Raw genomic sequence first — 22,785 nt, forward strand, 5'->3', positions numbered from 1 at the left:
TCTCGACAATCACTCACAATTATATTTATAAACAAGCAATTGCATTGTGTCCTCGTTGCCACCTGTATTTTATTTTTTTAAAAGGATTGCTGTCGACCTCAATGCTGAATTGAATTAAAAGCACGCATCGAAGTTCAAAGTTGTATTGGCATTCATGAAGGAGAAATGGAAAAAAAGAAAAAGAAGAAGAAGAAGAAGACAAAGAGTGCCACTATTGCAGTCTGACTAATACAATTACAGATGAAGTTGAGTCGTGACTTGTACTTCACATGTGAAGTACAGTGTAAGGTGTGTACAGTTGAAGACATGATGCAGAACAATTGGAATCTTTTAGGGTTTTATAAAATCAATTTATTGCACATGCTTGAATACATTTAATTAACCCTAGACCTTTGTGTTTGGGGGATTACAAAAAGATAATGATATATAAAAATATTTCGATTATATTTATAATATTTCTAGAGTTCTATTTTTCACTCTTGCTCCTATGCAGCCTAATTTGAATTTGCATCCTCTTGCTTCTCCTATTTTTATAATTAATAACTTTTTTTCTTTTTTGAGAAAGTTATGATAAATAACTTTAAAAAAAAGGTTAATTTGTGAAAATAATGTCAATGAATTTCACATTTTGCACTGTGGGGTTAAGATTTGTGGCCCAAGTCCAAGACAATAAATTTGTAGAGTGTGGATGATAGAGTTAGGTTAACTATGAAACTTACCATGGTTGATCACAACATACAAGTATAAATCAGCATCAAAGTATACGTAAAGATCAAATAAGCTGAAGTCCGAAGAGATTTATGATAAATTGGGTACAGGTTACAATTCTTAGGGTTACAGTCAGATCTCTCTTTCTTCCTTCCTTTTCCCCCTCCTCCCCTTTTTTATTAGGAGCCCTTATTCTTTATATAGCATCCTCCCCCATCATCCTTATCGTCCACTTATTCTTCATCTAGCTCCCTACTTGAGTGCATGTCATGTCATGTATCTCCCTCAACTTTTTGTGAGTGGCGGTAGCTGAAGTTATACTGTTCAGGGGTCTTCTCCACATAAATGCGGCCAGAAAAGTTGCTGCAGTGCATTTAATACAGTGGTGACAGCTTTTCCTTTTAGATATTTCTTCATTTCTCGTCTCCAGGCGTGTCCAAAACTTATCTAGACTGCTGAAGTCACTAGTAAGCTCATTCGAACCCTCCAGATATTTATATGACCTAGAATCTTTTCATCTGGGGATAATGATCTCTTCGGAACATTGATGCTCTCTTCGGACGGAGTTTCTTCGTCCCCATGTATCCTTCTTTCACGCGAAGTACCCCTTCTACAATTTTAGCTTCTTCGGATATACAATAACCTTCACATTGGGCTTTAGGCCCACTATGTATGGTTGAGTTTTTCCCCCCACATGCACAATTAATATATAGTGGACAGTGGACATGACCTAAAGTGTTCAGAAAAAAAAATCATTTTTATTAGAGTATATTAATAATACCATTTTTACTACGCACCAAAATAAATTAATTATATAAAAAAAAATTGTAGAAAAGTCTTATGTCCATAAACCTATTATCAAATTGTCTTATTACAAACCATATTACTATTGTAGAGAGATAAGGAGGATGCATGTAGATTTCAATACATATGATATGCCAGCAATTTCCAACAAATCACACTTATGATATGCCAACACTGGAAATGTGTTGCATTAAGGATAGATTCTCTCAAGGTCAAAAGAAAAATCAATATCAAGCTATCCTCTTACAACTTTAGCGCCGGTGCAAGTAAATTAATGTCACAAACTTCTGACATAACAATTCATATATAATCAATTTGTATTTGTATTTCTTTTACCATGGTGGCCATGACAGCTAATTAATTCATCTAAATACATCATTTATATAATTTTTATTATACACTGATTACAACTACAAATAATTGTGAAAAAAATGTTTTGTATTTACCAACCAGTTGATCTGGGCTAGCTCTTGAGAATGGGATAGCAAGAACCACAAAGCCAAAGAAGGTTGGTATATTTCTAAGCTTTTTCATTGGAAAGATCCCAATCCTCAACAATCTGAATTTTCCTTTTCCTAGAACTTTCTTGGAATCATAAAACTAAACTAGTCCTAGTCCCCATTTGTTAATTAACAATGACCTTGACCATGACCAAACCCCACATCCACATGATCCATGTGGGCATTAAACAAAATATTTTATAGGAAATGGATAACATCGACCAGCAATGCACATTGCACACCCTATACATATAGAGAAGAATAAATGAATAAAACTTGTGCCATAACTCACTTATTTGGCGAGTTGTGAGTAGTAGATAGGTAATGGTAGGTTCATGTGGGGTCACCTCTCTACCACTCACAATTCACTATGTGAAAGAGTTGTGACACAAATTGTGACATTTTAACTGAATTCTATAATCTTACACTATAATACCCCCCTGGTTATATTAATTTTCACCAACCTCTTCACATTTTTTGGTCATAGCTATGGCGATTTCCCTATCTAACACCAGTGTCCTTCCCTTCACCAAACAACCAAGGCCATTTCCGGTACCATTGCTAGCCAAAAAATCCCAACTTGAAGTTTCAAACTTCGCCACAAAAACACCTACATCTACAATATTATGCAGGGTACTCTCCAATACAAGCCACTCTCTCTCAAACATCATCACCGAGCTAGAGAAGCAAACACCACACCAAGATCAAGATCAAGATCAAGATGTACAACTTGAAAACATCACCACCCAAATTGATGATGATCATCAGCGCCAAGTAGAAGTAGCCGATGCTTGGCGCGAAATCCACGGTCAAGATGACTGGGTTGGCTTATTGGACCCCATGGACCCACTTCTCCGATCAGAGCTAATCCGCTATGGTGAAATGGCACAAACATGTTACGACGCTTTCGATTTCGATCCCTTTTCCAAGTACTGTGGAAGCTGTAGGTTCATGCGCCGTGACTTCTTCGATTGCCTAGGAATGTCCCACATCGGCTACGACACCTCTCGTTATCTCTACGCAACCTCAAACATTAATCTCCCTAACTTCTTCAAGAAATCAAGGTGGCCTAAAGTGTGGTCCAAGAACGCTAATTGGATCGGATACGTCGCCGTTTCTAACGACGAAACATCCAAACGCCTAGGCCGCCGTGACATTAGCATTGCATGGAGAGGCACAGTGACACGTCTCGAATGGATAGCTGACCTAATGGACTTTCTCAAGCCAATCTCTTCCAACAAAGTCCCTTGCCCTGACTCAACTGTCAAAGTCGAATCTGGGTTCTTAGATTTATACACAGACAAAGATGAATCCTGCAAATTTTGCAAGTACTCAGCCAGAGAGCAAATTTTATCCGAGGTCAAAAGGTTACTTGATATGTACGCAAACGAAGAGATAAGCATTACTATCACAGGGCATAGTCTAGGGGGTGCTTTAGCTATCTTAAGTGGGTATGATATTGTGGAAACGGGTTTGAATGTGTTGAAGGATAGTAGAGCCGTGCCTGTGTGCGTGTTTTCTTATGCTGGTCCAAGAGTTGGGAATGTGAGGTTCAAAGAGAGGCTTGAGACTTTGGGATTGAAGGTGTTGAGGGTTGTGAATGTGAATGATATGGTGCCAAAGTCACCAGGGTTGTTTTTTAATGAGCAAGTGCCATCTATGTTGATGAAAATAGCTGAGGGTTTGCCTTGGAGTTACTCGCATGTTGGGGTTGAGCTTGCTCTGGATCATAAGAACTCGCCCTTCTTGAAGCAGACTAGTGATCCTACTTGTGCACATAATTTGGAGGCTCACCTGCATTTGCTTGATGGGTAAGTGTTTTTAATTATTTCTATTGTTCATCTTGGACTTTTAATTCGCTTAGATTTTTAGTTTAGGATAATTGGATTTCTTTTTTTGTGAAGATTTGTGGTTTAGGATAATTGGATTGTTTGAGTTCGTTCGCCCAATTAACCTTAAAAATGAAAAATAAATAAATAAATAAATTGTAAACCTCATTTTTTTTCCCCATAACTGTATTTTTATTTCCTTAACATTTTAAAAAAAAAAAATTCAATAATAAAAAAAATAAAAAACCCATCCCCAAAACACACTAATGTTAGTAGTTGATTAACTGATTACAATTACTGTAAATCTAGGACCAGCTGGCGGGGGTTGTCATTTTTAATATTTTTGATAAACTGATGAGATGACAGATGTTATTAGTTGAAAATTGAAATAATAAGGATTTTTAAAATAATAGAGGAAACAAAGTTTAAAAGTCAATGTGTTTGTATATACTTTAATTACCTCATGATTTTTGCATTGATAATTTTTATCTAAACTCCAAAAATTGTTGCTTCAACATTCCTTCTCTCATGACCTCAAGAATGGAAATATATATTAGATTTTTTTTTTTTATACTTTGATAATTCTTTTTTTAACCATAAAAATTGTTCTTCAACATTCCCTCTTTCAGTCCAAGGGAAGTCGAAACAACAATTTGGGAGTTAAAATTTAAAATAGTATTAGTACCCCTTGTTGGTCCAATTCAACAGCATCACACCCCTCTTTCTCACAAAATGAGAGGGAATGTGACAGCAATAATTTGGGGAGTTAAAAATAAAACACCCTATGTTAAGTTTTAAGTTTATTTATTTATTATAAATTAGTAAGCTAGATTTTTTTCCACATTATTCAGGAATTAAAATGGGGGATTAAAAAAAGAAGAAGAAACATGTATACAATTTTACATCTCCATTTCTTACAGAGATTGCAAGTTTGTTTTTTTTTTTTTTGGATGAATCGGTCAATAGCTTTTAACCAATTAAATAAGCTTCACAATCACACTTCTATATCAAGTATCAACTAACTAAATAAACACCCACGCTACTGATCAAGTACTAAAGGCTAAAGCTGCTTAGCCTACCTAAAAAATAAACATAGAAAAATAGTATAAAACAAATTAAAATAAGGCTGTATAAACGTGACAAGAAACTAAAAGGTATCAAGGACCTAGGTATGGAATATATTTAATCCTGGAGATATCTCTTCAATTGTATTAAAAGGCTGGAAATCATTAAAATAAGAAACCACGCCATGTAATGAGATCATGTACATGTCCCCTTATAGCTGAATGGTCAAAGTGAAAAGTATTGATTTATCACACAACTAAGTTCCTCTAATTGGTAGTTAATGACTGGGATGTCTGTTTGTGACATTATTTAATAAATAAGATTGGAGTGAGATAAGCCTGAAAGCAACTAGATGCTAATGAATTATAAACAACTTAATTATGATCTAATTTCTATCTCTAGCAGACATCTTATGCTTATTTAGGAACAATGAAGTCCCAGTCCCAAACTTCTAAACCTAGGTTTCACACTAGTTGAATGAAAGGTCAAACCTCGATACATGATGTCTTCCTGTGATAGAAACGGTCAACAATACATTAACTATTAGAAAGTAGAAACACGATGACCCTTGACTTATAAAATTATCAGATTTTATGTTTACACTCCCAAGTACTTATTCCAACAATTTTAAATGGGCCACGTGAATACTCTGATATCTCTACTCTATTTTTTTTTTTTTTTTTTTTTCTGGTCATTTTCACCCCTACTGTTTCCAATCCTAAGTTCTGCAATCAAAAACATTCTTGATAATTGATTTCTTTCCTCATTCCATGTGTGAAATTTACAGTTGCTTTGAAAGGGGAAAGTGTGAATTACAAAGTAGGGCATCTTCAGGTTTGCTTGGTTACCACCTCCCCAGAACCACATCAAGGGTTAGGAAGCCTGGTTACAACACTTTAAACCAGTTAATGAAAAGTATAAATCACACCTTTGCCTTGATATGGCCCTGTCAAAATGGTAATCCAAAGGACCTGATGAATACAGTAACAATGAGAAGCATTGAATCAAAAAAATATTTAAAAACCTTCGTATTAGGCCTACGTCCTGTCGCAAACATAACATGTGAAAAACCTTCAGCAGTTCCTTTGTTGGTCTTCAAAGACAATGAACCGTCAGATGATTTTATGATAGCTTGGGGTGACTCCTCTGTGTGGAATTCAATTCCTCTTAGAGACATTTGTTCTGCAACAAAATCTCTGATCTGTGGGAGCAAACAGCACAAGTTTGAATGTGAAAACTTTTAGCCTTGACCACATAGGAAGTGTTTTAGCATTGTTCATGGTTTCTCACCTCTTCATCAAAACCCCTTAAAACTTTCTTCTGCCGTATAAATACATGAACTTCACTTGTCAGACCATTGAATATGCCAGCAAATTCCAACGCAATGTACCCACCACCAACTATTGCTATTTTCTCAGGCTTTGAGGGCAAGTCAAGCGCAGCATCTGAATCTATTACATATTCACTTCCAGGGATTTCAGGAATGAAGGGGCGGCCACCTACTGAAATTAGTATGTGCCTTGCTGAATATAACTTCCCATCCACGTCAATTGTGTGTGGGTCCACAATCTGTGGGCATTTTATTATGATGAATGTGTTACTTACAAAAAATGCATATGACATGAAGTAGTAAGAAATGAAGAGGAAGAATAAAGAAAGAAATAAAACTAATTTAGATGTAAATGTGGATTCAAAGCATCATCTCACCTTTCCACGACCTTCAATTAAAGTGACACCAGCATTCTTCAGAACGTTCTTGTAGATACCAGTAAGACGCTGCAACTCTGCATTTTTATTAGCCATCAAGGTGCTCCAATCATGCTTGGGTTCGACATCATATTTCCATCCAAAACCATGACTCTCTTCAAATTCATGAGAATAATGTGAAGCATACACCATTAGTTTCTTTGGTACACATCCACGAAGTACGCACCTGAAGTAGAAAGTTTGATGGAAAATGACTCACAAGCTCTTTTATTATATAAGCATATCTTCTCCAAAGAAAAACACTAAGGAATTTAGGCGCAGCCCAAGCTCAAAATTGTACAAAAGAGAACCACCTCCACAGTCAAAAGAAAGACACCGAACATTAAGCTAAGGCAACACTAAATCCAAAATTGTAGAGGACATGAATTTGGCCAGCCAAGCATGTGGAGTGTGAAGGAAGTATGATTCCCCCCCCCCCCCCCCGAGGCGGGAGCGGCAGATGGGTTCTCCTAAAGGTCAGTGTTTTCCTCTCTTTTCAAAGGCATCAAAACAAAACAGACACAAAGGAACTGCTCTCCAAACACAGTGTTTTCCTCTCTCTTCAAAGGCATCAAAACGGACACAAAGACTTGGGTCAAAAGCCTAAACCACATACAGTGAAGTAGAAGAATCTTAACTGAAAACAGTAAAGACAAGGCTAGTTTCCAATGGCAAAAAGACACTGAACCTCCAATGAAATAAAACTCAAAACTAAATCATTAAAAACAATCAAAACGAAGCACCATAAAAGCAATAATCAAAATTCCCCAATCATATTTCCAATAAGTATTTACACTCAACTTGCTATTATATAATAACCAACCCAACAATAATAAACCCCTCATAAAGCAAATGAAGTTCATTCAAATCTCACAAACACAATTTAAAGAACCCAAAAAAAAAGTCCAAAACTTTTCAACGCTAAATAAAAAAATTGTAAAACCCCACATAGCAAAAAAGCTTTAAAAAAAAAAAAAAAACTTACGTGCCACCAACTCCACCGGTGGTTTCGGAAGAAATGGCGGAGAAGGGAAGCTCACAGACTGCGACTGAGGCCCCAAAATTGGCGGCGAAGCGGGAGGCGCGGACACCACCGCTGCCAGCACCGATGGTGAAGAGGTCGAAGTCGTAGTGGCTGGGTGGCTCGGCGCCGTTTTGAGAGTCGGCGCGAGCGGCAAAGGTACGGTGGCGGGTACGGTGTTTGAGGTTAAGAGAAAGAGAGAGAGGAGATAGGGTTTTGGGATTGAAGAGAAGGCAGGAAGAGAGACGAGTTGGTATTGGGATAGAGAGCTTCTTGTAAATGGTTTTGAGTTTTGGGGATGATAAGGTATTGGTCACTGTGAGAGAGCTGGCCATTACTACTACCATTACACTTTTGTATTTGTGTTTGTGTTTTTTTGATTTTCTTTCTATGAGAGAGAGAGAGAACCCAACTGAACTGGGTAGAGGGTAGAGGCTAGAGCATGGAGGTAGAAGAATAAATATACCTTTTGGCTTTTGCTTTGTGGGTAGAGATTATTCTAGGCCCGTCAATGAGGAGTGGCTCCCACCCCTTCAGTTCTTGACGGTGGAGATTTGAGCCAACTAAGGTTAGGTGTGAATCTGTCGGTTGGATGAATTTTTCCGACCCAACCTGGCAGGGTTCAGAATTTCCCAATCCAATCCATATGTTCTAATTCATATGGATCAGGTTAGGTTGGATTGGCTTGTTTGTGCGTGCTGGTTTTGTGCCTTACAAAAATCGGGGAAAATAGGTAATTGGCCTAATTTACAAATTATGCAATAAAATATTTATAATTTACAAATTATTTAATAAAATGTCTCTGTTTTTTAAACTTAATTTTAATAAAATCAAATTACGGATATTTTGTCATTTAAATTTTTTTGAAAATTTAAGTGGAATTCGATATTGCTAATGTCAAGTTACACTTTAAAAAAATATACACAGAGCTCAATTTTGAAAATATTACCCATTTTTCCTCTATCAAAATCTTCAATAAAAATATTACAATTTGCATAATATTCTAAATTTACAAATTCATCAAGCTAACTCTCAAAATACCAAAGTCAATCAAGAGTAATAAAATAACTTATTTATATAGTAGCTCAGGTAATATTAGAGACTGATATCATTTCGATGTGTTTCGATACTTTCGAACAAGAAAGGTTTGATAGGTTAAAAAATATCAATCCGAACCTAACTCAACCTAAAACTCAAAATAAAATTCCAACCCAACCCGTTAACCACAAATATCAACTTGACAGCGGGTTGGGTAAAAGTTAGGTTAGTTTAAGAAACTTGGAGATTAAAAAAAAAAAAAAATTGAACTAAATTTTTACTCCTTAAAATATTTGATTTTTTTTTTTTTTGTTTGATGGGAAAATATTTGATTCTTAAACAACAATTTATTTGCTTTCAATACAATGAGATGTAAAGCAACTAAAATATTTGATCCTTTTCTTTGTTATTTCTTTCAAAGGAACCAAGCTTATCTAGATCGGGTGGACCTGCGTTTGGTTCTACAAATTGCCCGATTCAACCTTGGTTTGTATTGTTATTGCCATACTGGATATCATTTGAATTAGCCTATTCACACTTCAAATCCCTGTTTGCAAAGAAATTAAATCTAAATGGGAGTGAGTTATTGTAATTCGACGAATATAGTATTCACATATGGTAGAATCTATTGTGCCTCCTAAATAGGCAGTAGTTAAGTAATAAGAACTCCACATTATTTATATTATTGTGATTTTGTTATAATTAGATTCNAATAATGCCTGTAAACTAGTCTGTAACCATTCTTGTTGTTAGACCTCCGATTCAATCCAACATTAGAACATAATTTTGAAGAATATATTTTTCATTAGCTTACAAGGAACTAGATCCTCTCCATTTAATGGAGGGTTCATTTCGCAGTTATATTGACAGAATCTGTTGTCAAGTGAGTAATGTGATCGTTCATTGCTTTCCTTGGAGCAATCATCTTGATTAGTTTTATAGCACCGCATAGAATTTGCAATTCATATGTATGGTCAAATGGCCTCCCTTCCTTCATTTTTTTCGTGTGTCTTGAAAATAAAATAATGATTTATCTAGAAGGAATATAAAGTTGTTATTTATTGTTCATATAATTGTTATCAATTAAAAAAAAAAAAAAAAAAACCATATGAAAGTAACTAAGAGTGAGGTCATGATTTAGAGTCAGTCTATAGGTGCTAAATTTGGTTGGTAGTGGTACAGATGTGATAACACTTAAGATTGAGCTAAAAAAAAGCTCTTTGGAGTTCTAGGTTGCACAGTTTGATATTAACTTTGAACTTCTGGTTAGCGACCCCCCAACACCACCGCCCCCCCCCCCCCCCCCCCCCTCTCTTTCCATGTATTGCTAAATCTTATTCATTTCTCCTAGTGTTGAACATGGAGAAGTGAAGCAACAATCTAAGATAAGTAGCAAGAAGTCATTGGATTTTTGTTGTTTGATTATGTGATGCAGATACCATGGGAAAGGCCACAGATTTGTGCTAGCAAGTGGAAGAGATCCTGCACTGGTGAACAAGGCCGCTGATTTTTTGAAAGATCATTATTTGGTTCCACCCTACTGGAGGCAAGATGAGAACAAGGGTATGGTGAGGAACAAGGATGGTCGTTGGGTGCAGCTTGAACGGCCAAAACTCGATGATCATCCTCCAGATATGCATCACCATCTCAAGCAATTAGGCCTGGCTCATTAATGAAAAATGCTCTTTTGCTTTCTTGTTTGTAATTTATATGGGGTTACTGCTTAGAGGAAAAGTTCATTATATAAGGTCAAATAATGACACTAAGGCTAGTACAGAAGTTATTGTGTTAATAGTCTTAGGGTCCTCTAAAAAGCTGTACAAATTCAAGACATTGTACTTCTTATCTTTATTCTTCACACTTTGCAAGGTATCAACCAAAACTTAATTTATATAAGATCACTTTTGTTATGACGTAAGTTTACTTTTGTTATGACATGTTTGATAATCATTGTTAACACTAAAAATTGCCTCTTAAAGAATTTTTCTATAGATATAATATGATTTAAACATATGATGTGCTCTTCATGATAATTACTCTTATTATTAACTCAAGATACTAATTAATTTTTGGTGTAAGCAAGATTCGAATCTAACCTCCTAAAGAATAGTAATTGTAAAATGAGAGCCAAGACTAGGGCAACAAATGGGATTGAAGTTAATATAATGTATGTAACTGTTGAAAAGGCTTCTCTAACGATAATAGAAAGGTAAATCTTTTAGAAATTTAAGGGCCTCTATAATTTGGGTATTAAAAAATTCCTATGAAAAAGTATATAACAATTTTATTTGCGAATGATTATAGAGCAAATTTTGCTTACAAGAAATATAGAATTTGAAAGAAACCTGGTGAAGTGGTGAGTTTGCTCAGAGTTTCAGGAGCAGATATTGTATCTGGATGATCACCACAAATTGAAGTTGTAATAAAAACAGCCTTCCTAATTATGTCCCTCTTTTAGCATTAGTTTCTACTTTCTAGCAGTGTGGCTCTGCATAGAGCCAGTTGGTGCCAAAGGCAAGGATTCAACTGGGAATTAGTCAGTAACAAAGCGATTTCTCAACTTGAGTAACAAGGTCCCCCTCTCCCAAAGCATTTGTACATTATAGCAGAAGTGGTAGAGCAACACTGCACCTAGAGAAATAGAATGTAGCAAGAGGCAAAAACCGAAACCCACTTGTTTGTTTGACAAGATATACTGATATAGCAACTCTGACACCTTTACCTCAACAACAATTACAGAGTACAGGGTAAAATCTTATCCAAATCCGAATAGCAACAACAGACGCTGCCCAGATAGTTTCAGCCCAGTGATTACTTTCAAATTAGCTAATACTATTATTAACGACATATATTATTATTTGGCTGTGTAATGACATCTCTTTTCACTTCATCCTAGTTCTCCCCACAGGTTCTTTATATAGAACATCTTTAACGAATGTGTATAATCATAACTTTCAAAATTAAAACATCTTCAACCAACATGTTTTCTGTTACAAGTGTTCAAAAAGGTGGGCCTGAAACCAAAAAGAGAAAATAAAAGGAAGAAACATGTATTTCCTAAACGTAAAGGAAGGGTATGTTATGACTCCTGTAAGGCAAAATTACAGAACCATTACTATCGAAGACCTTTGTCTTCTGCTTAAGTATGTCGACAGTCCGGTGTGAAAATTAGAACTATTGATGCTATCTTGAGAAGCCCAATCACTTGTCCAAGTCGGCTTCTAAAATTTTCCAACTATCCCTTTACTATTCCACATTAGGATGTTCACTTGCAGTAGCCCAGATGACAACCTGCCCAGTTATTTCGATGTGTTTCGATACTTTCGAACAAGAAAGGTTTGATAGGTTAAAAAATATCAATCCGAACCTAACTCAACCTAAAACTCAAAATAAAATTCCAACCCAACCCGTTAACCACAAATATCAACTTGACAGCGGGTTGGGTAAAAGTTAGGTTAGTTTAAGAAACTTGGAGATTAAAAAAAAAAAAAAATTGAACTAAATTTTTACTCCTTAAAATATTTGATTTTTTTTTTTTTTGTTTGATGGGAAAATATTTGATTCTTAAACAACAATTTATTTGCTTTCAATACAATGAGATGTAAAGCAACTAAAATATTTGATCCTTTTCTTTGTTATTTCTTTCAAAGGAACCAAGCTTATCTAGATCGGGTGGACCTGCGTTTGGTTCTACAAATTGCCCGATTCAACCTTGGTTTGTATTGTTATTGCCATACTGGATATCATTTGAATTAGCCTATTCACACTTCAAATCCCTGTTTGCAAAGAAATTAAATCTAAATGGGAGTGAGTTATTGTAATTCGACGAATATAGTATTCACATATGGTAGAATCTATTGTGCCTCCTAAATAGGCAGTAGTTAAGTAATAAGAACTCCACATTATTTATATTATTGTGATTTTGTTATAATTAGATTCTTTTTAGGAAACCCAAGTAAAAAATGTGATCAATGAAAGTGAAAATTGGAATGGTGGGGGAAATAAAATATGACTTTTAATTTTTGATTTTTTATGATTATATGACATTTGAATTTAGGCAACAAAGATTTGAAGACTTAGGCTGTGTTTGTTTTGGGTTCAAATCACTTTCAGAAATGCTTTTCCATAAATGCGGGTGTTTGGTTGCGCAAGGAAAATAAATTTTCTAAAAAATATTTTTCAGTTGACCATGTGTTTTAATGGCTTTGACCCAGAAATTGGTTTCAATTAAATTTTCACTTCAAACCATTTTTGGACTCACGCGCAAAGAGAGAGAGAGAGAGAGCCCAGATCACACCTTCGACTTTGCCGACAAACCCAGAGCCTAGATCACACCACGAACCTAGAGCCCAGATCACGCCTTCGACTTCGCAGATCTATGAACCGATCTACGAACCCACGAACTGATCTTCGACCTAGAGCCTTCGACCCACGAGCCTTCAACTTCGTTGGCGACCTAGAGCCTTCGTGCCACGAACCGATCTCTCTCTCTCTCTCTCTCTCTGTGATTTTGATTTTTTGTGTGATTTTGATTGACCCACGAACCGATCTACGTTTCTATGTGATTTTGATTTTTCACTTTCTCTCTTTGATCTCTGATTTTTTTTTTGTTGTTGTCGTGGTGTAGGTGGTGGTGTTTTGGTGGTTTTCCTGTTGTGTGGTGGTGGGTTTTGCATGGGTGGTGGTAGAAAATAGCATTTTTTGAATGTTACCAAACACATGAAAATATTTTCTAAAACAATTTTCATAATGCAACCAAACACGTGAAAATATTTTACTTTCCCGAAAATAGCATTTCCGAAAAATATTTTACATTGAACCAAACACAGCCTTATATAGGTCATGACTCAATGTTATGTGTGTGGATTCAATTAATTTAATTAGTAAAGTTTTTTGTTGCTGAATTGGAGTTCTAGGATTAAATTATGTCTATGTTAAAAAAGAATCCCATAAATCATTAATGATGGAGCTTTATTGAAAAGAAGAAGAAGAAGTAATAAATAATTAAGAAACAAGTACAATACATTAACACATAAACGTAGTTTAATTTAGTACAATGGAGGAGGAAGGGCCAAACTCTTGGCTTTGTCTACATTCCCTTCAGCATGAGATTTGGGTTTAGAGGGACATTCCAGACTCCTCATCCTCTTCGAGAGAAGATGTGTAAATAATATAGAAAGCCCAAATGAGACCAAACACACCAAGCAGGATCCAACCAAGAAGGTTGTTGCTCAAACCAAAGGGAAGACCTGTCCCTTCAGTGCTCATTCTCTCATCCACTAGGGCCATGGCTGGGCTTGACATGGTTGCAGCGCAGATCGCTGCAATCAATGATGCTCCCATGCCCATCTTTGATTCACTTTCCTGCATTGATTTTGAAGACTTTCCCTCCATCGAACATCTCACTTTTCCCATCTTTCTCATTGCTGGCAACCCTGGAACCATATTTTGGAAATTATAGAAAGAAAAAAAAAAAACAATCACAAATATCATTTCAAAAAATGGTGTGAAGTCATGCTTCATTTACTTTAGCTTGAGCTGAAGTATCAATTATGATAAACAAACCACGTTGCATTGACCATAAAAAGAACATTCTTCTTCAAAGTCGAACATTTTTGAAAGAGTAAATTATTTCATAATCTTATGGATATGGACAACTAAAGCATTGCAAATCTAGATTGAAAAATTAAGTAGTATTTTTATAAGCAGGCAAGAAAATCATAGTAGATGCAAACTTTCCAGGCCCAGAATGATATGATGAAGAAGTCCACTAGAAGTGAAACAATAATAGTATGTCTTACCAAGAACAGGTGAGGATGAAACCGTAACCAATGGCTTGTATAGGAGACCCGCGCGGGTGACAGATGAGTTTAGAGTGCCAGCAGGGATGGTTGCCATTTCTCTTCAAAATTTGATTGCAAAAATGAAATCTAATTTTATTTCTGTGACGGTGGTAGAGCTTATTTCATATGTAAATGGTAAGAATTTACAAATTATATTTTATCGGTACAAAGTTTGTATCACACAGCTTGGATAGAATAGATTCGTAGCCCCTCATTAGATATCCCCTATCTGCAGAAACCCAACCAACTTTCTCCACGTGTCTCATAATCCGTTCACAACCAATATTGCTCTCAGAAGTGAGAAGCCCAAGGCTTGTTAACTAAAAATCTTGGGGACATTAAACTTCTTATATGAGCCGAAACTGTTAGTTTCGCTATACATTGATTATAAATAAGGATACAGTTTAGTTACAAAATTGGTTGTAGCCTAAGGTTACAAATTCACTTAATAAAATAAATATTACTGCATATTTTGAAAATCTAACCGTTGAATTACATGGTCTTTACGTTCTTAATGCACATGTCAATTTTTGTGTCAATCGGATATCATTTACTATATAATCTATAATCTTATATTTTATGTATAATTTTAAATTACAAAAACTTGTAATTTAAAAATTTATTGATGACATAACTATTAATCTTTAATTTTCTTAAAATTTTGCAAACACAGAGGATATAAGAAGAAGATGCAATCCAATAGTGGATTTGTCAAAATTCACCTTCAATAAAGAGATATTGAGTAAGTTTGTAGCCTAAGGCTACAATCGATTTTGTAGCTAAACTTTGTCCTATAAATAAATGCTCACGAAGCTCGCACGATGGTCCACTTTTGGTCAGTCATTTCCAAGTTTTACCCGAAAAAGCTGGAACTCTGATCATGAATAGAAAGGGCTTAACTTGAACAAACTACCATTTTGGACGGAATATTCAGTTAAAAGGCTATATCATCATCACATATATTAGGCTTCATCTGATATGGGACAATACACACGCACACAAGCTGATAGTTGGACAAACGATTAGGCTCGTAAAGACTGTTAGTTCAATCAATAAGTAAACTAATTGGTGACGTAAAAAAAAAAAAAAAAAAAAAGTACCAAAGCATAACTTGTGAAGAAGAAGAAAAGAAGGTAGCAAAGTAAGTGTCTATTGGAATTTGGAAGTGTAAGGTGTTTGAAATCAAGTGAAGTATCTCAATTGAGTTATGTACATGCAAGAACTAACCACCATTACAACATCCCCCAGGGACTCTTATTTCACTTCAGAATATTGCTATAAATTGACTCAAAAAAACTCCTAGAAGCTTGCGGCCAGCAAATTTTGGCAAAAAATGAGTTGGACTTTACATGAAGAATCGCTAAAGAGAAAGAATCAAGTGAACAAATGCAGATCCAAGAACAAGAAGCAATTGGGTGGCATCTGCATCTGTCAGTTTATACCACTGAGTCAAGCATTATTTCGCCTACTCTTGGATATTGCACTGTTGCAAGTAAGGGTGGTCATACTTGACATATTTGGTCCAATAGTCCTTGTACCTCCGAATTGCAATATCCAACCATGGCTTCGTAACTCCATCGTAGTGTATCACTGCTGCCTGTTCAATGTCGGCTCGTCTAACAGCTGAGTCATAACCAAGCCCTAGGACATGCCATCGCCTGTCCAAAGCCATTGTCTGGTTATAGAAGGTAATCCAACCTAAGGGCAGACTCCCAGCCTGCCACAATGACCTTTCATTACCCTGCAAATAACCACCCAGCAAAACAAGCATGAAAATATATTGCATAATAAACTTCATATATACATTAACGGAGAGATATGTGCATTTGTGATTGTATTATGCATAGGTAATCTATATAATAGTGACCATCTGGTAAGCGATTAATTGCAAAAAAATCTTTGCTTATATTAACAGAAAACAAAGCACAATCTGCCTGACTTTTCTTTGGAGGTTGACAGAGAACGAGGGAGAGAATTAGAAATAAGAATTTAAAGATATAGAGACCTAAAAGTACAAATCTCCAAAACAAGAAGAAACACCAGTATCTTAACCAGCAAACACGGGAAATAAATACATAGGAGACAAACAATCATATCTTTAAAGAAGGCAGCACTGGTAGGTGTGCTTCTTCTGGACAGCAGAGAGATCTTAAAATCCCCTTAGATATAAGCATGCAAATGCAAGGACAAATGTAAAAACTTACCAATTGCAAGTACTTATGGTAGACAGAATTTAAATTTTTTGTCTCCACTCTTGTAGATCAATTTATTCTTTTAGCAATACCAACAAGTTATTGATCGGTAACCCAAAACCACCAAAGATGTTAAGTTGAGGCATTACCATGGCAGCAGAGATGGTGGAGTTCACAACAACTGCACAAGCCAGAACATTGTCAGAGAAGACAGCATAATGATACAGCTCTGCATCTTGCAACTTTTGTTGGTTAGGGAGCTGTCTCTCCTCAGGCTGCAGGGCGAAGTATTCAGCAGTCAGCCGCATAGAAAGGCAGTGAAGGCCCTTGGGAGTGGTCCTTCCGGCAAGGCGAACAAGATATGTTGCTTGATTTTTCTGTGCCCGTACAAGCTCTTCAGTATTTTGTGTCATAGCTCGAAGCTTACTGACCATAGCAGAACAGTCTGGGTAGACAAGGCTAGCTTTAGACAATGTAGCCTCCATCTTTTCCAGTTTCTGCACAGAACTGCAAATTTCACTGTTTTTTAGATTAAAAAAAAAAAAAAAAAAAGACATTTAAACCATTCCTTGTGAAATTAGAGCTCATCACGGTTTCCTTTCTTAGAACTCCACATATACAAGCAATCATTACATTCTTATTTACTGATCATAATTTCAAATACCCTCTTGATTTCCATCTCTAAAATCAAACATGTTTGCAAACTAAAAGCAACAGATAAAATCAGGAATTTTTATACCTTTCGGACAAACGTGAATCCTTGGTGGCTTGACTAAGTGCTCGTCCCACCTCTCTGATCCGCTGTTTCAAATCTTTCACTAAACGGGACTTGCTGTCTGGTGGTGCAAAGTTCAAGTATACTTTGGCTCTAATCATTAGATCTTTCATCTTTGTAATATTCACGTCTGTCACTTTATATGATTGGGAGCGTAAACTATGATCAGGCCAGACTCTTGTTTGATTAGAATGTCCACCTTTCACCTCTTTAATCTTCTTATCAATCATTCTCCTATACTGAGAGTGTGCATTATGATCGCGTTCAACTGTTGTTTGATGAGATTGCTCCTGCAACCAAACCTAAATTAAAAACAGAGGTACAAGGTTCTGCTAATAATTTATTCAAGTCAATGAGAAGAACAGATCGCCCCTGCTTAAATATACCAAAACTACATACACATATCTAAAATATCAGAATAAGAAGAAAAAAAAGGGGGGGGGGGGTGTTGGGGAATGACCTTTGAACTAGAGCTTAGTGGTAAGATCTTGAGATTTTTTAGAAGGGTTTATTTTCATTATATTTATCTCATTGGCTGAGGATAATAAAATTGAATAATCACATCAACACCAATAATTGATAACAAGCATTAAATATATTGGCCCCAACATTAAAAATCCTGACATATCATCTTCATCCTCAATAAATCTTGAATTTCCAGCCAAGAAGATCCGACCAACCCACACAACGTTCACATTGAACGTGAAATTTACAAAGAATACTCCCTGATTTCAGAAATATAAATCTTGTTGAAAGTTCTTGAAGTACTCCTTGGATGTCTACCAGGTATTTTGATATACACCATTGGCTAATAGACTAACATGTTAGAGAAATTTGATCTGAGATATATAGAAAACCAGCACCCGCAAGGCTAACTCTTTTTTTTTTTTTTTTTTGGGGGGGGGGGGGGGGGGGGGGTTCTTTCCTTTCAATTTTAACTTTTAAGTAACATTGCCCAATCTAGGTTAAACGTGGCATCATACAGAGTAGAACAAAAGGTTGACCTTGTTTAACAGATAAAGCTCTACCTACTGTAAGGATGAATAACTCAAGCAAATTACACTACATACATTATATATGCGACATAGATTTGCATGCCAATTATATTTTGAAGCTTTTATATTTATACAGTTATGACAAGCATTGTCATTCTAAAGGTTGAGATTTCCATAAATTGCAGAATTTTATCCTGAGGGATCTTCCATGTGGAAGGATATAGGTGTCAATGCAATTTTCTGTACTATAGTCACAATTACAACCTGCCCTGAAATGAGCATATACTTGCATGAATACATACCTTCTCCCCAGCCATTGATGGTATTTCTCTTTGGTGAAACTGCTGAGCTTCTTCTCTTTCATGATTAGTTTCTGAAATATATGGAAACTACAATCAGGACCACAGTCAACAAAGAGAAAGCAAAATAGATAGAAATGGAATAGATGCGCCTAACAATGCCAATACCAACCATTTCTCTCCAAAAGATCAGTGATGTCTCCGTCATTTTCAGATTCCTGAGTCTCACTATCCTCATTAGCACTATAATTAACTACCCTATCTTCATAAATAACTTGTTTTGGCCCTTTCAATTCTTCGCGAGCTTCCTAAAATCGCAACAAAGACAGAAATCTGGATACATAAATAATTATTTAAAAAAAAATCAAAATCAAAATAGAATGTTAACACTTTACATAAAACTCTATCGAGCAATAAATATTATAAAAAATATAAATTANTGAGAGTAATAACTATTAAGGCTATCTCTAAAGCAAGCATCCTCTGTTTCTCTGTTTGGTAAAGCAATTAAGACTAAGTAACCATTCTTTGAAAAATATATTTGTATTGCTTGAACTCTGATTTACAAGAAGAATAACACTGCACTATTACATATTCCAAAATTTAAAGCTTAACAATTTCATTCTTGATCCCCTTTTTGTGATAATAGTGTTTATTCAATGGTCCTGTGGAAGAAAACTTTGAAGGTTAAATTTATGAACAAAACAAAAATGTGCTCAAACATTTCAATATGAAAATGTTCATTGCTAAATTCTCTATCCTAGGCCGAAGCCCTATTGTAGTTTCTCTATATTCACTCATTATAACCTCAAAATGCACAGTAAGAGCAATTAGTTGAGGTAATAGCTTAGAATGGGGTTTAGGAGAATATGAGCCCATATAAAATAATCAAAGAAGTAAACGCAGTGGAATCCCAAAACGCTGAGATCCTAATCAAAGAAGTAATTGCAGTATGCACCATACTAAGTAATGAAGCCAGCCTTATCCTAACTGTCCGGCATCAGACAAAGATTTGAAATACTGTACACCATAAGCCACATTTTATACTACATCATAAGCCAGCACATCCTTCTTCTTTATCTCATCCATTGTCCTAGCATCCGCTAATATGTTTTCACTCCCTACCTTGACCAAAAAGCATTTCCATGTGTGCTTTATTATTTACTTAAATCAGTAAAATAAAAATCCGTCTCTCTAAAAACTGTGGGCAGGGGGGCGAGAGCCATACGCATTGGGCATGACCATTTTTGATAAATCAATTGTTATACCAAGTGTGGAGGGGGATTTGAACCTTGGTTCTTCTCATAAAGAAGACCAAGTAGTGCTGCTAAGCTACAAGGGAACCTATTTAAAAAAGAGCCCTTTAAACTCGCCTTTAGCTAGTAAAACTTATAGCAACTGAACCCACCAACCAGAACTAGTTGCTAGGTAATCCAAGGGCATTTACCACCCCTCACCCACCCCCCCCCCCCCCCCCCCCCAACCCGGGCTAAGCATGCCCAGGAGCCTCTCTTTTTTCTTTTCTTTCCTTTCAATTTTAACTTTTAAGTAACATTGCCCAATCTAGGTTAAACGTGGCATCATACAGAGTAGAACAAAAGGTTGACCTTGTTTAACAGATAAAGCTCTACCTACTGTAAGGATGAATAACTCAAGCAAATTACAATAAATATTATAAAAAATATAAATTAATTAAAAAAAAAAAAAAAAAAACCTGCTTGATCGCATTAAGTCTCAAAGCAGCATCAGTCCTATATTTCTGCAGCAAACAAGGAAATTATATCTTCAATCTCCATAATAAAATATAACAAACACACTCCATTCAGTTGCTAAGAAAGTCTAATTACAGTTAGATAAATAAAATCAAAATTACAAAACTTAGATTATTTCACAATCTTTATAATTTCAGTCTCCAAGAAAGTAAAACCTCCACTTAACTGATCCTAAGCAGGATTTCATTTCTCCTAAACGCCAAAAAAAAAAAAAAAAAAATCACAACCATCAAGGCTTTCAATATTCTCTTCCGTTTTTGTTTTCGTTTTCTCAGTAACCAAACAGAGCATAGCTAACATAAAAATTATTTAAAAATAAATAAAATAAGAAGCTATAAACATACAATAGCAGATAAATCCTCAACAAATTCTTTCCGTCCTGCAAAAACAAATTCACAAATACACGATCAAACATTAGGAACAATTCGACCTCAATATACAAACTATCGAATCACGTATATACGTATACATATAGATTATATGAATGAAAAGAAGAAGAAAATATACCGATGGGAGATAGGTGCTTGAGCTTGATGGTGACGAAAATGATTGGAATTAAGACGGAAACACAGAGCAGAAGAAGGAGGAGACTCCTCACGCATCGACGAAAGTGTTTCATCGATGAGAGGCGTAGACGAAGAAACTCTCTCTAAGTCTTCTAGGGTTTCCAATCCTTCTCGGAATGCACATTTCACGCACGCTTTCAGATCACACTCGATTCAATGCTTCATTCACAAGCAACACATAACCAAAGATCAATACCAACACAAAAAATAAAGCAAGCGTTTCAGATATTATTCCTTTTTTTTTTTTTTTTTTTTTAAGCTTTAAGTTTTAGAGAGAGAAAGATAGGGAGCTTCAGCCATGTTCGGGACTCTGGGGGGGAAGGTAGTTTCTGTTTCTGTTTCTGTTTCTTTTTCTTTTATTTATTTATTTATTTATATATATATATATTATTGTTTAATGAAATTTATTTTATTGGGTGTGCGATATTATTTTAGATATGGATGACGAGGCAATGATGGAGTTGGATGAGGGGCATGGATGGTGTATGATGATCGAGTATTGCACCGTGTTTCTATGTTTGAATGGTCGCGATGACGATGATGTTGATGTTAATGATGTGATTGGTCACAGACTCGCATGGCAGGCATCGGTCGTTGATCTTGATCATGTTAATGATGATGATGATGCGTTTGATGTGATGGTGTTTTGGCAGCCAGCAATGTTCATTTTGTTCTCTCTCTCTTTTGTTTTGTTTTCATTTCATTTTACCATTCAGATTTCAGGTTCTTATTATTTAACAGAAAAGGTTAAAAAAGGTTTCTACTGAATTGAATAGATAAATGGGTTAAAGTAGGAAACAGCCTCAGCCCTGAGTGAAAAGTTACATATCATATCGGATCTGAAGAATGCGAGGAAGGTACAAGATTGTATATACTAATAAGTCTAAGATTAAACAAATAATTGATCTCAAGTACCAGCAAATTTTATTAATCTAAAGGAGATTACAATAAGTTAATTTTTGTACTAAAACATGTGACGGGAAGTTTGTACATATATGAATGATCATTTTCCGTTGATGTATGTGTAATGTCTTGGTGCTAAATGTTAATAGAGTGAATCACAATTATTAACACAAAGCATATATTAATATTTCGGTGAAATGATAAACAGATTCCTTTTTTTTTTTTTTTAAGTTTTTATTTTTTATATATAATGCTTGTTTTACTATGTTTTTATTTCCATAAACGTGGTACAATTATTGATCAATTCAAATTTTCAAAAATTTGCGTTTTCATTGGGATCCTTAGCTAGGAAGTATGAACCACCTTGCTTTTCTGTGAACATGGATGCTGGAGTAATAAAAGAGTTTGGTATTGTATTGGTACTATAAATCACACTTAAAGCTGCCGAAAGTCTTGCCTAAACTTATGACACATTGACACAAAGTCAACAGCTTTAAACTAAACTCTTTTTTTTCGTTTTGCCGTATGTGGCGGTTTTGGTTATCCAACTCATAAGATACCTAACTAGTAAGAAATTCATAATTAAGGTCTTTTTTTTATACAATTTATTTTGTTGAAAATTAAAAACTGAATATACTATAGTAAAATAATTTATAAATGTGTGAATAGTATCGTAGGAGATATTTTAATATTTTTCTGATGAACGGTGCATGAACAGTGCATTGTCTC

General features: G+C 35.4%; 3 protein-coding genes across 3 annotated transcripts; 1 reads left to right on the top strand and 2 right to left on the bottom strand.

Moving 5' to 3' along the window:
* Positions 1–2,329: 2,329 nt before the first annotated feature.
* LOC112007576 (phospholipase A1-Igamma2, chloroplastic) lies at positions 2,330–10,621 on the top strand. The gene is made up of 2 exons (XM_024039945.2): positions 2,330–3,823; positions 10,147–10,621. The coding sequence occupies exons 1-2, from the start codon at positions 2,502–2,504 to the stop codon at positions 10,382–10,384; spliced, it is 1,560 nt and encodes a 519-aa protein (XP_023895713.1). The 5' UTR covers positions 2,330–2,501; the 3' UTR covers positions 10,385–10,621.
* A 3,042-nt stretch (positions 10,622–13,663) lies between these two features.
* Positions 13,664–14,741, bottom strand: LOC112007589 (photosystem II reaction center W protein, chloroplastic). The gene is made up of 2 exons (XM_024039958.2): positions 14,513–14,741; positions 13,664–14,146 (listed from the first exon to the last, which is right to left on the bottom strand). Exons 1-2 carry the CDS (start codon positions 14,607–14,609, stop codon positions 13,830–13,832), a joined length of 414 nt encoding a protein of 137 aa, XP_023895726.1. The 5' UTR covers positions 14,610–14,741; the 3' UTR covers positions 13,664–13,829.
* Positions 14,742–15,688: 947 nt separating this feature from the next.
* On the bottom strand, positions 15,689–21,504 carry LOC112007647 (probable galacturonosyltransferase 6). The gene is given in 9 exon segments (XM_065765472.1): positions 15,689–16,295; positions 16,759–16,818; positions 16,821–17,253; positions 17,486–17,811; positions 18,819–18,889; positions 18,988–19,123; positions 20,530–20,574; positions 20,932–20,966; positions 21,095–21,504. Coding segments are annotated over 9 exon segments (1,494 nt in total). The 5' UTR covers positions 21,207–21,504; the 3' UTR covers positions 15,689–16,019.
* Between the last annotated feature and the right edge of the window lie 1,281 nt (positions 21,505–22,785).

The sequence above is a fragment of the Quercus suber genome, unplaced genomic scaffold (assembly GCF_002906115.3).
Source record: "Quercus suber isolate HL8 unplaced genomic scaffold, Cork oak 2.0 scaffold_632, whole genome shotgun sequence".
In the NCBI taxonomy this organism is placed as follows: domain Eukaryota; kingdom Viridiplantae; phylum Streptophyta; class Magnoliopsida; order Fagales; family Fagaceae; genus Quercus; species Quercus suber.